General features: G+C 36.1%; 1 protein-coding gene across 1 annotated transcript; it reads right to left on the bottom strand.

Annotated features, from left to right (window-relative positions):
• Positions 1 to 693: 693 nt before the first annotated feature.
• Positions 694 to 12,802, bottom strand: LOC145025465 (triacylglycerol lipase OBL1-like). Its single transcript, XM_078976780.1, has 5 exons — positions 12,436 to 12,802; positions 12,038 to 12,231; positions 2,378 to 2,411; positions 1,651 to 2,288; positions 694 to 1,244 (listed from the first exon to the last, which is right to left on the bottom strand). Exons 1-5 carry the CDS (start codon positions 12,755 to 12,757, stop codon positions 954 to 956), a joined length of 1,479 nt encoding a protein of 492 aa, XP_078832906.1. The 5' UTR covers positions 12,758 to 12,802; the 3' UTR covers positions 694 to 953.
• Positions 12,803 to 13,501: the final 699 nt, after the last annotated feature.

A 13,501-nucleotide genomic window follows, 5' to 3' on the forward strand; every position in this document is an offset into this window, starting at 1 on the left:
ACACTAATCATTTGAACTATATAATTCTTTTGTTCATTATTATTCCTGCATCTTAAACATGTCTGTGTGAATCAATCGTATATCTAATAAAATAATTGTAAATAATAAATTGAAATTTTAGGAATTTTCAAGTTATTTTTTATACAAATGAAGCAAAAGTGAGAAAGATGTGAAATATTTAAAATGGTCAAATTAAAAATATGTTAATTTCTCAAGTTGTGGAACTACTTTTGCTTGTGAGTAAAGGTGCAAAAACTGGATCTTGACTCTTAATTTGTATTTAAAAAAATACAATCCGTTTTTTTTAAATATAATTCTGAATGTCTGAAATGGATATATTTGATTCTTCATATGTGTTCCGGCTATGCGAAAATTTGGCCATCGAATATTTACTCCAAATTTTATCATTTTTGAAAAATCCAAATATATATGATTTATCCAAAAAAGCCTATCATTGCCATATGAAAATCCGGAAAAATTCTGCTAGTTAAACCTGATCTGGTCTAAAATCCGATAATTTTCAATCAAAATTCTGGAAAATATGGTCCATGTATATCCAAAATCTAATATTAGATCCGACTTTTGTGCACTTCTATTTTTGAGAGGCATTAATGAGCTATTTCAACCAAGTTATACTAAAATGTCAATCATGCTTTTGCATTGATCAGATGTGTAAGTTAAAAATGAATACAAACTACGTTAATAGGTTAAGAATCACTTAAAGTATATTATAAGCTTGTACGAGCTTGCTGAATAAAAGCCATAGAGAGATGAAAGACTTCAACATACATCGAGACAAATGACACCGTGTCTTGCCGATGTGGACGACTCCAATGAGGTAACATCTATAGTTTTGTTTCGTATGACCTCCACTACAAATTTATATGTATATATGCTTATTCTATATTAGACATTATTCCATTGTGATGCACATGTAGTACTATATCTATTGATTAGTCATATTTTCCTTCAACATGTTGATTGTAGGCATGTTCGTTATTGGCTGGTATTAGGTCTGTCCCGAGTCGGGTGATATCAATATAATCTTTGGGACTGTGAGCTGATATTCCCGGAATCATTAATCCGAGGATCCTAAGCATTATTTCTAAATACTCTTCCTTGTATTCTTTACCCTTCCAGTATGGTAAAATGATGCTCCTAACTATCTCCCAAAATGCAGTCAAATACTTGGGTATAACCCACACCAAAGAGAAATAGTTCTTGTTTGGTTCTTCTTTCAAAACCTGAGTTTACATTTAAACATTAGCTTTACAAACATAAAACACATACAATATTACTTACAATCACATTATATTAATTATTACTTACACCTAACATACATAAACAATTATGAAAATCAATACCATCATGCACTTAAAATGTGCATGTATGGATATGTTATGTTTAAAAAATATTTGTGCAAAATGACTACATACTTGTGAAAATAAAAGAAAAAACAAATTAAGGAAATTTTGTAAAATGTTAGGACTTAATGATGAATGTCTTGACCATCTTAATTTCTTTGTTAAATTATTTTTCTGCATTGATACGTAATAAAAACCACCGATATCTAAGTTCATTAAGTAAATAAAACAACTTATAGTTAATTAATTATAAGTTAAAATGAAAAGTGACTGATATATGGTATACCTTGCCATTGTAGATGCTATCATAGTATAGAGTTGATCCAAAATGCTTATAGAACAAGGCATTGTCATCAAAAGGCACCCTAGGCACGATATCATTGCTATAAACAAACCTAAAATACCTCACATCGTGATCTTTAATGATCTTCATCATGTGTCTCCCAAACCTCCCATCCCCAACTCTTGGTTGCCCAAAAGTGTACACTCCTTCGAACCTCTTTAACAACCATGTCTCTTCATGTAACCCCAACACAGCTAAAAATAAGATCGCTAATGCACCTCCTAAACTGTGGCCCGCCACCATAAACTTTGCATTTGGGTTCTTTTCTAGAATATTTTTAATCTTTTCTCTAAGATAGTAGTATGCAAAAGGGTTTTTGTCCTTTGCATTAGGAGGCAGATCGAGCTCTTTTGGCCAACCTTTTATCCGTTGCAAGCCAAGTGCTTTCATGAACCCACCATGGATTCTACCAATGGTTGTTGAGTTGTTCATATCTTTGAACTCATACCATGAGATGTCAACATCCACCACCCATTGGGTGACATCGTATGGTTCAGTTCCTCTGAATGCTATTACTATCAAGTTTGGGTCTGATCTATCTTGGAACATCATTGCATATGTTGTGAATTTTTGTTGGTAATCTGGAAAACAAAATCATATATAATTAATTTTGTAATATGGTTCATAAGTTTTTTGTTTTAGATTTATTAATTAGTAGATGTTTATTTACCGTTCCAAAATTTGTAGAAGCCAATAAAATCCATCTGTTAGAAAAAAGAAAATTCAAGTCATTAAACAAAATTCTTCAATTAATCATATTCAATTATTATTTGATTGATCACATCATATAAATGATTTTAATAAAGTACAAGATGATGGATAAAAATACCACAAATTTAAGGCTTCGTATAAATTGCATATATTGGTACAATGGAAAATGTTCGATAAGTTAAAATACCAACTAGTTATATATGGCTTTTATATTAATTAACTGCAAAATTAGTTAATCTTTTAAGACATGCTAAGATAAATTTTAAATACATCATTAGTCTAAAAGATGCAAACACTTTTTATTACAAGTACAAGATTATGGGAAAGACGCTCGCCTATAGACTAAAAAAGGTAATTGGAATAGTAATCGGTGAGGTTCAATCAACATACGTGGAGGGTAGAAATATCTTAGAAGATCCCCTCATCATCAACGAACTATGATCTTGGTGAAAAAAACAAAGAAATAATGTTCTTGTTTAAAGTCGATTTTGAGAAGATATTTGATTCCTTAAAGTGGGGATATCCGGACTCCATCTTAGATCAAATGGCTTTTTGGGGAAAATGGCAAAAACAGATAAGGGGATGTCTTTCTTCCTTTTGTGCATCAGTGCTTGTAAATGGCTTCCCTATCAAAGAGTTTTCAATCTCCTGTGGTGTTCGACAAAGTGACTCACTTTCACTATTTTTATTCATAATCTCTCGTGGTGTTCGACAAGGTAACCCACTTTCATCATTTTTATTCATAATTGCAATAGAAGGACTTAATGTTGCGATGAAAAATGCTTGTAACAAATCTTTATTTCATGGAATCAAGATCACTAAAAATGGCCCTCTCATATCTCATCTATTATATGAGGATGATGCAATATTTATACATGAATGGGATTACATTAATATTAGAAACTATGCAAGAATCCTAAAAGGTTTTCACGCTTTCTCCAGACTTAAAGTAAACTTTCAAAAATAAAGAGTCTTAATTGGTATAAGCACTTCACCATTGAAAAAAATAATTATGCCTGTCTTCTTGCATGTGTCATTGACTCTCTTCCCTTCAACTACATGACCTTAAAAAAGCATTGGCAACCGATTGTTGAGCGTTTCCAAGATAAGTTGTCCATTTGAAAATCTAAAACCTTATCTTTTGGAGGTCTTTTTACCTTAATTAAAGTCGTTCTTAGTAGTTTACACACTTGTTATTTCTTGTTATTCAAAGATCATGTTTGCATTATAGAAAACTCTTGAAAATATAAGAATAAGATTCTTGTGGGGTGGATCAAAAAACACTTCAAAAATAAATTAGTTCTCTTGGAGCAAGGTATTAGCTTCAAAATGTGATGGTGGATCGGGGGTGGGGTCCCTAAATGTAACATCCTGTTTAATCAAATATAAGTTTTGAGCTTTGGTTCGTTAAGCCTTGAGGCTGTGACAAGTTCTTAGAAGCGTAGAGTTTCTCGTCACCTTTCCGTGGAAGTAAGAATCGTTGGAGTCGGACTTGAAACAAAGAAGCTATGATAGTTTGGAAGATATGGCAAATTTAGTCCTTATTAAGAAATGGGTGGCAAGCGGGTATGCTGGGTGTAAGTATGGGTACGCTTAGTGTACCTATGAGTGTGGATTGGACGCGAGGACCACCTGGTACGCTGGGCGTACCAAGAGGAACGTTGGGTGTACTAGGTTGTGAATGAAAACCCTAACATTTTAAGTGACCCTATATAAAGAATGAGATGGCCTCAATCCTGGCCACCTTCTCAGAGAACAAACCCTCTAAAAACCCTAAGTCTTCATCCATATGAGCTTGTGAGTGCATGAGAGCCTTTGGGGTGACTTTGTGAGTCCTTGGAATGAAGAAGGAGCATTATAGGGGAAGGAGTTGGAGTCCAGGCCTTGGATCTGAGCTTTTATGAGAATTGAGCATCAACTGAAGGTATAAAGCTCAAAGCTTTCGTATTCCTTTTGATTTGTGCACAATATGGTCCATTTTAGGGTTTTTGGTCCCAAAGTTTGAAGCTTTAAGATTTGTTAAACTCCAGAGCCCATTATCTATCATTTTGAGTGTTTTTGATGGAGTGGTTCCATAAAAATGAGATATTGGATGTGAGAAGCAAGTCATGCATGAGATAAGGGCTTAATGAGAAAATAGAATGTGTGTTTTGTGTATTTGAGACCACATCAACCATGCAAAGGCTTAAAGTCCCTGACTTTATGGAATAAAAGTGATTAAGGAGTCTAGATCCAAGAGATGAGTTGAGGTCTTAACAAGTTAAGACCAAGAAAAGGACTAAAGCAAAATTGGGCGTACGCCCAAAGTAAATCCTAGTACACCCCGCATACTAGGTTGGTGTCCCGATCAATCTCATGCGCGAGCGTGTATGCTGTGTGTGTCAAAGGGGGTACGCCCCACGTAACCGCACTGTGGGCTTTTAGGCTAAGGATTGTGTTGGGCCTTGAAGTGTTAGGCCTGGATTTTTGGGCTTGATGTAATAGAGTCTTGGACCAGGGAATTATATATTTATGCTTTGGGCCCTTGGGTCCGGCTTGCCATCTAGATTGAGAATTGGGCCTTGAGAGGGCCCATTAATTATTGGGCCTTAGTGGGCCCAATGGGTTTAGGACATTGATGGGCTGGTTATTGATCAACCTCTAGACCCAATGAGTGAGAGTTTGGACTTAGTTCTACTTGAGATAATTTTGGGTTTGGCACATAGTTAGTGGCCGGTGCGTAGCAACAATGTTTATAGGGGTTGTTCATCATCTGAGGTAAGTCTTCTCACTATACTTTACCTTGAGTGGTAGTTATGTGTGTGTAACGCCCGTAGATCAGGGTTGGTTAATTTAGAGACGATAAGCGTCAATAATGACTTTTTGATGAAAGATTATTTAGAATGATTAATCGTAACTAAGTTATAGTATATGTTACAAGGATTCCGTACATATAAAGAACGCCGAAATCCAAGTTATAACGAAGAAGTTATGACTTGTCGAAGTTTCGGTACAGAACCGGCACGACACCGAATGACGTAAAATACGAATTTAAGATAGAACGATATCTAGCCTTAGTAATCTAAACGAAAGTTGAAGAGTTCATTAAACCTAGAGCGTGCATAAAAAGAACGCCCAAATCTGACTTCGTATGAGGAAGTTATGATTTTCTGAAGTTTCGACTTAGCTGTATGCAGCCCGAATACTCGATTTGAGATCGAGTGGTTTTAGCCGAAACAATCTAAATGAGAATCAAAGATCTCGTTTATAGTAGTGAAACGATAAAAAGATAGGCAAAAACGGACGTCAGATGAAGAAGTTATGAATTTATAACGAAGTTTTCCTGTCCCGGCCTACTAAAAATAATATATAAGTAATATATTTATAATATATTAAAAATAAAGTCAAAATTAGCCAACGGAATCTAAACGAGAGTTTTAGATCATAATCTCACCTACACGTCGATATAAAGAACGTCGAAAATGGAGTTCGTATGCGAAAGTTATGAATTTCTGAAGTTCGGGGTGCGAAATCCCAAAACTGTCAGATACCACGACGTGACAAGTCTTTTGACACCTCCTAAGTCCCCCAGACGCAACTTGCGATGATGCATGCAGTGACGACCAAGCCCACGGCATGTAAAAAGGTGCCACGACGTGGCAAGGGGTCTATAAATAGTTTGAAGGGCCAACCGTTTAGGGTTGCTATTTTCTCTCCTCTCTCTCTCGTTCTACCTCGATTTACATGCAAATAAGTACCCCCGAATCCCCGATATCATCCCAAGATCCGAAGCGAGTCCCGAAGCCCAAAGATCCCAAGAAGAAAAGAGTTTCCGAGCCAAAGCTCTGCATGCGAGAAGCCCGGTGTCTAAAGATTTTCCAGATCTACCGAAGAATACTACTTTTACAAGCCGTAGTGCTGTCTGATCATCTTCTGATCAAGTGAGTGTATAGTTACTTTCTTCTAACACATAAATATAAATTATTAGCTATGAAATACGTGCTATGTGTTATATATTATTTGTCTATTTGAGATGGGATTGGAATTGATGCTTTTTTACGGGTGTTAAATGATTTAAACTGTGTTTGTGTTTATATCTACAAAACTATTGGGTAGAACATGGGTAGATAGAATAGTTGGTGATGATGCGACTTCGTGCCTATTGAGTAAAACCTTGGTGACGATGCGACTTCATGTGTGACATCCCAAAAATCTCGGCCAGAAAAGACCGATTTTCATTTATGCTTTTAAAATAAATTCAGAGTAAATCCTTTTGATTTGAAAGAGTTGCGGAATTTGTTCCCAAAAACAAAACATGATAAAACAATGTTTACCAAAACATTTCATAAAAGAAATGTATTTTTCATTATATAATCAAAACTCGGGGTGTCATGTTCCGATATAGACCAATAAGCATAAACGATAACATTACAAGTCATTCAACAAATATTTACATATACAGACTTGTAAACAAAACAACTTGATGGTTCATCCATCTTACGCCCTTGCACCACTTCCTGTAATACAAATAAAACTGAGTGGGTTAGGCTTGGGAGCCTGGTGAGTATATAGGGTTTTCAACCCACAATAAATAACTAAATTAATTATTATCAACCAACAATAACCCAGTTACCCATTCCCGTTATTCTCACTTTATGTCCCTAAAATAACTAACACAAGGGACCTGATCTAAGAATATTTTCATCGGGGTGACAACACATGCTGCGGGGGTTCCTCAGCAATATAAGTCAAATAAGGCAACCATGAGGGGGATGGAATACAGCGAATGAACACCCAAGTTCATTAACACCTACAGGTTATGAGCCTGCTAGCGTTCCACTAGACTGTCTAGAAAAGTCCGTGGTCATCATCTAAATTCCGCTAGATGACTGGATCAAAACAACAACGAGGCCTCTTATCTGTTTATTACACACCAACTATCTACCCATGTTCTACCCAACATATTAGTAGATAAAAACATACATTTTTATACATATTTTCAAAACCTGTATAGCATGCTTGATCAATACATTTTCCATATAACAGATGAGGCACACACACATAACACGTATTTCATATAGAAATAATCAGATCTGTAAGATAGAAGAAAGTGAATATACATTCACACACATAACAATAAAATATACACATAACACGTATCTCGTATAAAATACTTCATAATTATACTTTAGGAGAAAGTAACAACGCACTCACACGTATAAACAACAATATACTTAATACACTCAAACCATACTTGTATTATTATTGCGTTTATGAAAGGTAGTATACACTCACTTGATCAGAAGATGATCAGACAGCACTACGGCTTGCAAAAGTAGTAATCCGCAACAGATCTGGAAGATCTCTACAAAAATCAAATTTCTCGCGGGCAGAGCTTCGGCTCGGAAACCGCACTTCTCGGGATCTCGGGACTTGCTTCGGGACTTGAGAATATTACCGGGGCTTCGGGGTACTTCTAGCACGCAAATCGAGGTAAAACGGGAGAGAGAAGAGAGAAAATAGCAACCCTAAACGGCTGGCCCTTCAAATCTATTTATAGGGCAAATTTGGCCCTTGCCACGTCGTGGCAACCTTTCCCCACGTCGTGGGCTTGTTCTTCACTGCATGCGTCATCCCAAGTTGCATCTGGGGGCCTCCCGGAGGTGTCAAGACATTTGCCACGTCGTGGCACTGCTTGCCACGTCGTGGTCTCTGACAGTTTTGGGGTTTCGCGCCCCGAACTTCAGAAATTCATAACTTTCGCATACGAACTCCGTTTTCGACGTTCTTTATATCGCCACGAAGGTGAGATCATGATCTACAACTCTTGTTTAGACTCCATTGGCTAATTTTGACTTTATTTTTAATATATTATAAGTATATTACTTATATATTATTTTTAGTAGGCCGGGACAGGAAAACTCCGTTATAAAATCATAACTTCTTCATCCGACGTCCGTTTTCGCCTATCTTTTTATCGTTTTACTAAAATTAATGAGATATTCAATTCTCATTTAGATTGTTTCGGCAAAAAACCGCTCGGTCTCAAATCGAGCATTCGGGCTGCATACTGCTAAGTCGAAACTTCGAAAAATCATAACTTCCTCATACGAAGTCAGATTTGGGTGTTCTTTTTATGCACGCTCATGGTTTGACGTACTCTACGACTTTTATTTTGATTGCTAAGGCTAAATATTGCTCTAAAGTAAATTCACTTTTTACGTCGCGCTGTGTCGTGCCAGTTCTGTCGCGAAAGTTCGACAGGTCATAACTTCCTCGTTATAACTCGGATTTCGGCATTCTTTATATCTTCGGAAACCTTGTTTCAAATACTACAACATTATCTAAAGATATCAAGTTTATTTTACACTTAAATTTTGACGCTTATTTTTATTTTTAATTAATCAAACCACATAATTAAGCAATTAAGCACAAATCACATAATACTCAAATAATACAATCTTATTATTTCAAAACGGGTTACAAAGGTTAACCTAGACTATCACATTGCTAAAAATGGCAAGCCCGGAAACACAGGCGTTACATCATGCCTACTGAGTAAGCCTTGGTGACGATGCGACTTCGTGCCTATTTGATAAACCTTGGTGACGATGTGACTTCGTGCCTGTTGTGTAAACCCTGGTGACTATGAGATGTAGTGCCTATTATATGAACCCTGGTGACTATGTGACGTAGTGCCTGTTGTATAACCGTGGTAGCAAATGGACTTTGTGCCAATTCCTTAGGTAAATCCTTAGGAATGAATGAATGAAGGATAGCGGATTCTTAGGATAAACCCTTGAGAAAATAAAGAAGATATGGGGATGGGTATTTGGGTTGATTGTTTGATAATTGAATATAATAAATGTATTATTGTGGGTTGAAAACCCTATATGCTTACCAGACTCCCAAACCCGACACACTCAGTTTTCTTTGCATTACAGGTAATGGCACAAGAGTACAAGTTGATGGACCTGACGAGAGATTTTGGATTCTAGATCAGTAGTTATAAATAACTGTTGTAATGTTTATTTTATATTGTTTATGCTTTTGGTCTATATCGGAACATGACATCCCGAGATTTTGTTATTTAATGAAAATGGATTTCTTTAAGAAATGCTTTGATAAATTTTATTTTATCATATTTTATCTTGGGAACAAATTCCGCAACTCTTTTAATCAAAGGATTACTCTGATTTTATAAAAACAAAGCATAAACAAATCGGTCTTTTCTGGCCGTGAAATTGACATGTCACAGTGTGACCGGAAGGTCTTGTGTGCTTACATTGAGTATTATGTTATCCTCCCTGTATGTTATGATGTGAATTATTTCTTTGTGAATTATGCCATGTGGAGCTTTACAGACCGGACCATCGGGTCCAACGATTTATGAGGCTTGAGGGTCCTCAACCAGACCGGACCGGAGGGTCCAACGAGCTAGACCGGACCAGAGGATCCAATGAGCTATGAGACTGGAGGGTCCTGATAAGACACATTGACCGGAGGGTCTTATAGAGTATAGCCTCGAGTGGCGAATTTTTTGCATGTAGTATTTTGGGGAACTCACTAAGCTTCGTGCTTACCGTGTTATGTGTTATGTGTTTCAGGTTCTTATCAGGATTGCGGGAAGACGGCGACTCGATTGTACACACACAAGAGAAGAGAGTCATGAACAAGGATCCTGGATTTGAATAGTTACTTTTGAAAACTATTCTGAAAAATGTTATGACATCGACACTGTGATTTTGAGAATTATTATATGTGGTTATGAGTTTTAAAATTTAAAATTTTGTTTGAAAATTTACCTCGTTACACTAAAAGCCCAAAATGATGCTATACTCTTTAAGTGGCAGTGGAAGCTTAGAAATAGGGAACATTCTCTTTGGAAAGACATAATTGGTACCATTCATAACATTGACAATAAGCCGACAAATCATATTGCGGAAATTCCTTAACATGGGTGTGGTGCAACATTGCAAAAGTCTTAAAGGACCTTGACTCATTGAACATTTTTTTTTTATATTTTCTCCCATGTTCTAGTTTGTGGTAACAATACTTTTTTCATGAAGGATGCTTGGCTTGGCAGCTCTAGCCTTCCGTTGTAGTTTCCTACCTTGTATGCACTAGAATCTAAGAAGCATAACTTGATCTCAAATCGATTTTCTGGTGGTAGATGCTCTTGGTATTGTAAACAACCCCTATTGATCATGCAACTGCACTAGAGTTATTTGTTCTTTTTCATGTCATTGATTCAGTATCTTTAATTCTTCCACTATTCACCTTCGGTTCAATGGTACCTCTGATGACATTTTTACCGTGGAGGATATGCATTGCCAACTTGACTCCAAGCTCATTATCCCTATCAGGAATCTCACTATTTGGATTAAATTGGTTCCACCCAAGGTCTTATGTTTTGTTTGGAGGGTTGGAAAAGATAGAATTCCAGTTGCATCTGCTTTAAAGGATATGGGCGTTAATATTCAATCTATTGTTTGCTCTCTTTGTGATAAGGAGAACCAAACAATAGATCATGTGTTGGTGAATTGTGACTTAGCTACTAAAACAAGAGAATGGATCTTCCGATGATGTCGTATTCCTCTTGCTTCACTAACAATGGTGGTGGATTTCCTAGACTATGTTGCCTCATGGGAAAATTGTCCCCGGAAAAGGAAAGTATTAACTACTATCCTTTATTGCATGTTTTGGTGCTTATAGAAGGCAAGAAATGACAATGTATATATCAAAATGTTCTCCTCCCGTATAAAAATGGTGGATAATGTTATGTCTCTTTCTTATATTTGGCATAAGCATAAGAGAAAAAGATAACTTGTAATTGGACGGTTTGGAGTTGTTCGTCCCCACTCAACTGCTTTTAATTTCTTGAACCTTGTCTACTTTGCTTAGTTTCTTGCTAAGCTTGTAGCTTTTTTTATATATATTTATTCGTCGTTTAAAAAAAATTCCTATATTTGTTCTTAACAAAAATAGTCATGATAAAACTTAAGTAACTAGGTGGGTTTTTGTGATAAATCCTTTTGTTAAGTAATTTTTTTAGATACAAAAACAGCATTCTTCAAGTAAAAATATTTTTATTTTAATAACATCATTGATAGGTCGATTCTCAGCCTAACATGACGGGTGGGTAGAGTGATATATCCATTTCGTAACTAAACTCATTCAATATTTACCATAAATAGTATTGAGTAAAAACTACAATTCACGTCAATCTTCATTAGAGTATTAACCAAGATCGCATAACTCCATTAAAATACTTATGTATCGAATATATTAAAAAGTTCTATATATAATGTTTTATTACTCCAATGCCACGTAGAACGAAATTGTGAAAGATATTAATTAAACCACGTTAAAGTTGTTTGGTTTGATTTGATGAAACAAATTAGGAATTATTAAGATTAAAATTCTGATAAAATAAATCGAACCAAAACAAATTTATATACAATGGAGACTACAAGAGACCTTGAATTTTGGAGAAAATAATAGAATTCAATGATCACGATCGAGAGAGAGAGAGAGAGAGAGAGAGAGAGAGAGAGAGAGAGAGAGAGAGAGAGAGAGAGAGAGAGAGAGAGAGAGAGAGAGAGAGAGAGAGAGAGAGAGAGAGAGAGAGAGATGTGACCTTTAGGTGTTGTTGTACTGCAGCTTGCACAAAAGCCTCATTTTCGTAAGCTAATTTTGAGGCCATCATGGCGAGCGACGGTTTGTATCTCCCATCGTCCTGCTTAATACTTTCATCCAGTTTCACCCGCTTGTCCAGCACTCCAATGATAGAGTTGTACTTTTCCGGTGATTCCACCGGGTTCACCACCTTGCCTGTAATTCAAACCAAAAAGACAAGCTGTCAAAACGACCACAATATTTCCTACTATCCGATGCCAACATGCCCATCACCAGAACCACAAGCTCGGTTAATTAATATGCTGTCATTACACCAAATTAAATACAGATCACGAAATCTACAATATTTCATGTCATATGCATGTATATATATAAAAACACGAAGCATGTAACGATAACCTGTTATAATATTGACCAAAAGTCCAAAAAAACCACCATTGCTTGATAAAAGATTCAACAGTAGCTCGATCAAAGACCCTATCAGAGCCATCGGCTTCTTTGCCCATATAAAAAGCTTCTGCAAGAGCACGGAGGCGAAGATGACCCATCGTTGACGGAAGCTATGGGTTGACTTTTGAACATCTTGGGATCGTTGTTTGTAAAACTTTTTTGTGTTCAAGAAAGTAGTTGAACATATCAAAATACAAGCAATATCATAGAGACTTGCTTCATTGGCATCAAGCACCAAGTAATTCTCACAAAATTCTTCAGCACTTGCCATGGCTTTGAAGCAAAGCACTCAAAGAAATCAAGCAAAAGAAACCTGATGAGGGTATACACTATTTAAGTAAATTGACTTTTATTAAGCTCGGCACGTGGTGTACTCTATATAATCTGAATAGATTAATACTAATTAACTAATATTAAACTCATCATTTAATGGTTCTTTAATTAACAGAAGAGTTTGAAATAAGGAAAGAACCAATCTTCTAGTAGAACATCTTGATGCGTCTTGCAATGCACAAAAAGGTATGAGTACCATAGCGAAAGTCTTTATCGACTATCAAAAACGTACTATTAGGGCATCTTGATAACAAATCTCGTTTTTTACTCTATTTTTAACGTCATTCAGTTCCTTCTCAATTATGTTGACCTATGGAACCAGATTTTTTCTTTGACCTCATTGCCACTACGGAGACTAGCATGATGTCTTGTCTCGCTTAGTATATCAATGTAGGCATCAAAATCAACAGATGCGGTATATCTACAAAGTAATTAATTGTGGTATCTCAAGACAACAGTTGCGGTATCTCAGCAAAACACTTGTGCTATCTCAACACTACAACAAAGCAATTGTGGTATTTAACCAATCTTCTAGTAGAACATCTTGATATATGGGTCTTGCAATGCACAAAAAGGTATGAGTACCATAAGGAAAGTCTTTATCGACCATCAAATACTATTAGGGCATCTTGAAAACAAATCCCACTTTTTACTTTATATTTAACGTCATTCCTTCTCAATT

This window comes from Lactuca saligna, chromosome 1, assembly GCF_052625555.1.
Source record: "Lactuca saligna cultivar CGN05327 chromosome 1, ASM5262555v1, whole genome shotgun sequence".
In the NCBI taxonomy this organism is placed as follows: Eukaryota; Viridiplantae; Streptophyta; class Magnoliopsida; order Asterales; family Asteraceae; genus Lactuca; species Lactuca saligna.

What these genes read in the sequence shown, in the direction of transcription:
- LOC145025465 (XM_078976780.1), bottom strand. Translation starts at nt 12,757, where the DNA reads ATGGCAAGTGCTGAAGAATTTTGTGAGAATTACTTGGTGCTTGATGCC. An exon ending in TTTGGTCAATATTATAACAG is followed by an intron (nt 12,232 to 12,435) that starts GTTATCGTTACA and finishes TTTGAATTACAG; the next exon opens with GCAAGGTGGTGAACCCGGTG. An exon ending in ATAGCATCTACAATGGCAAG is followed by an intron (nt 1,245 to 1,650) that starts GTATACCATATA and finishes ATGTAAACTCAG; the next exon opens with GTTTTGAAAGAAGAACCAAA.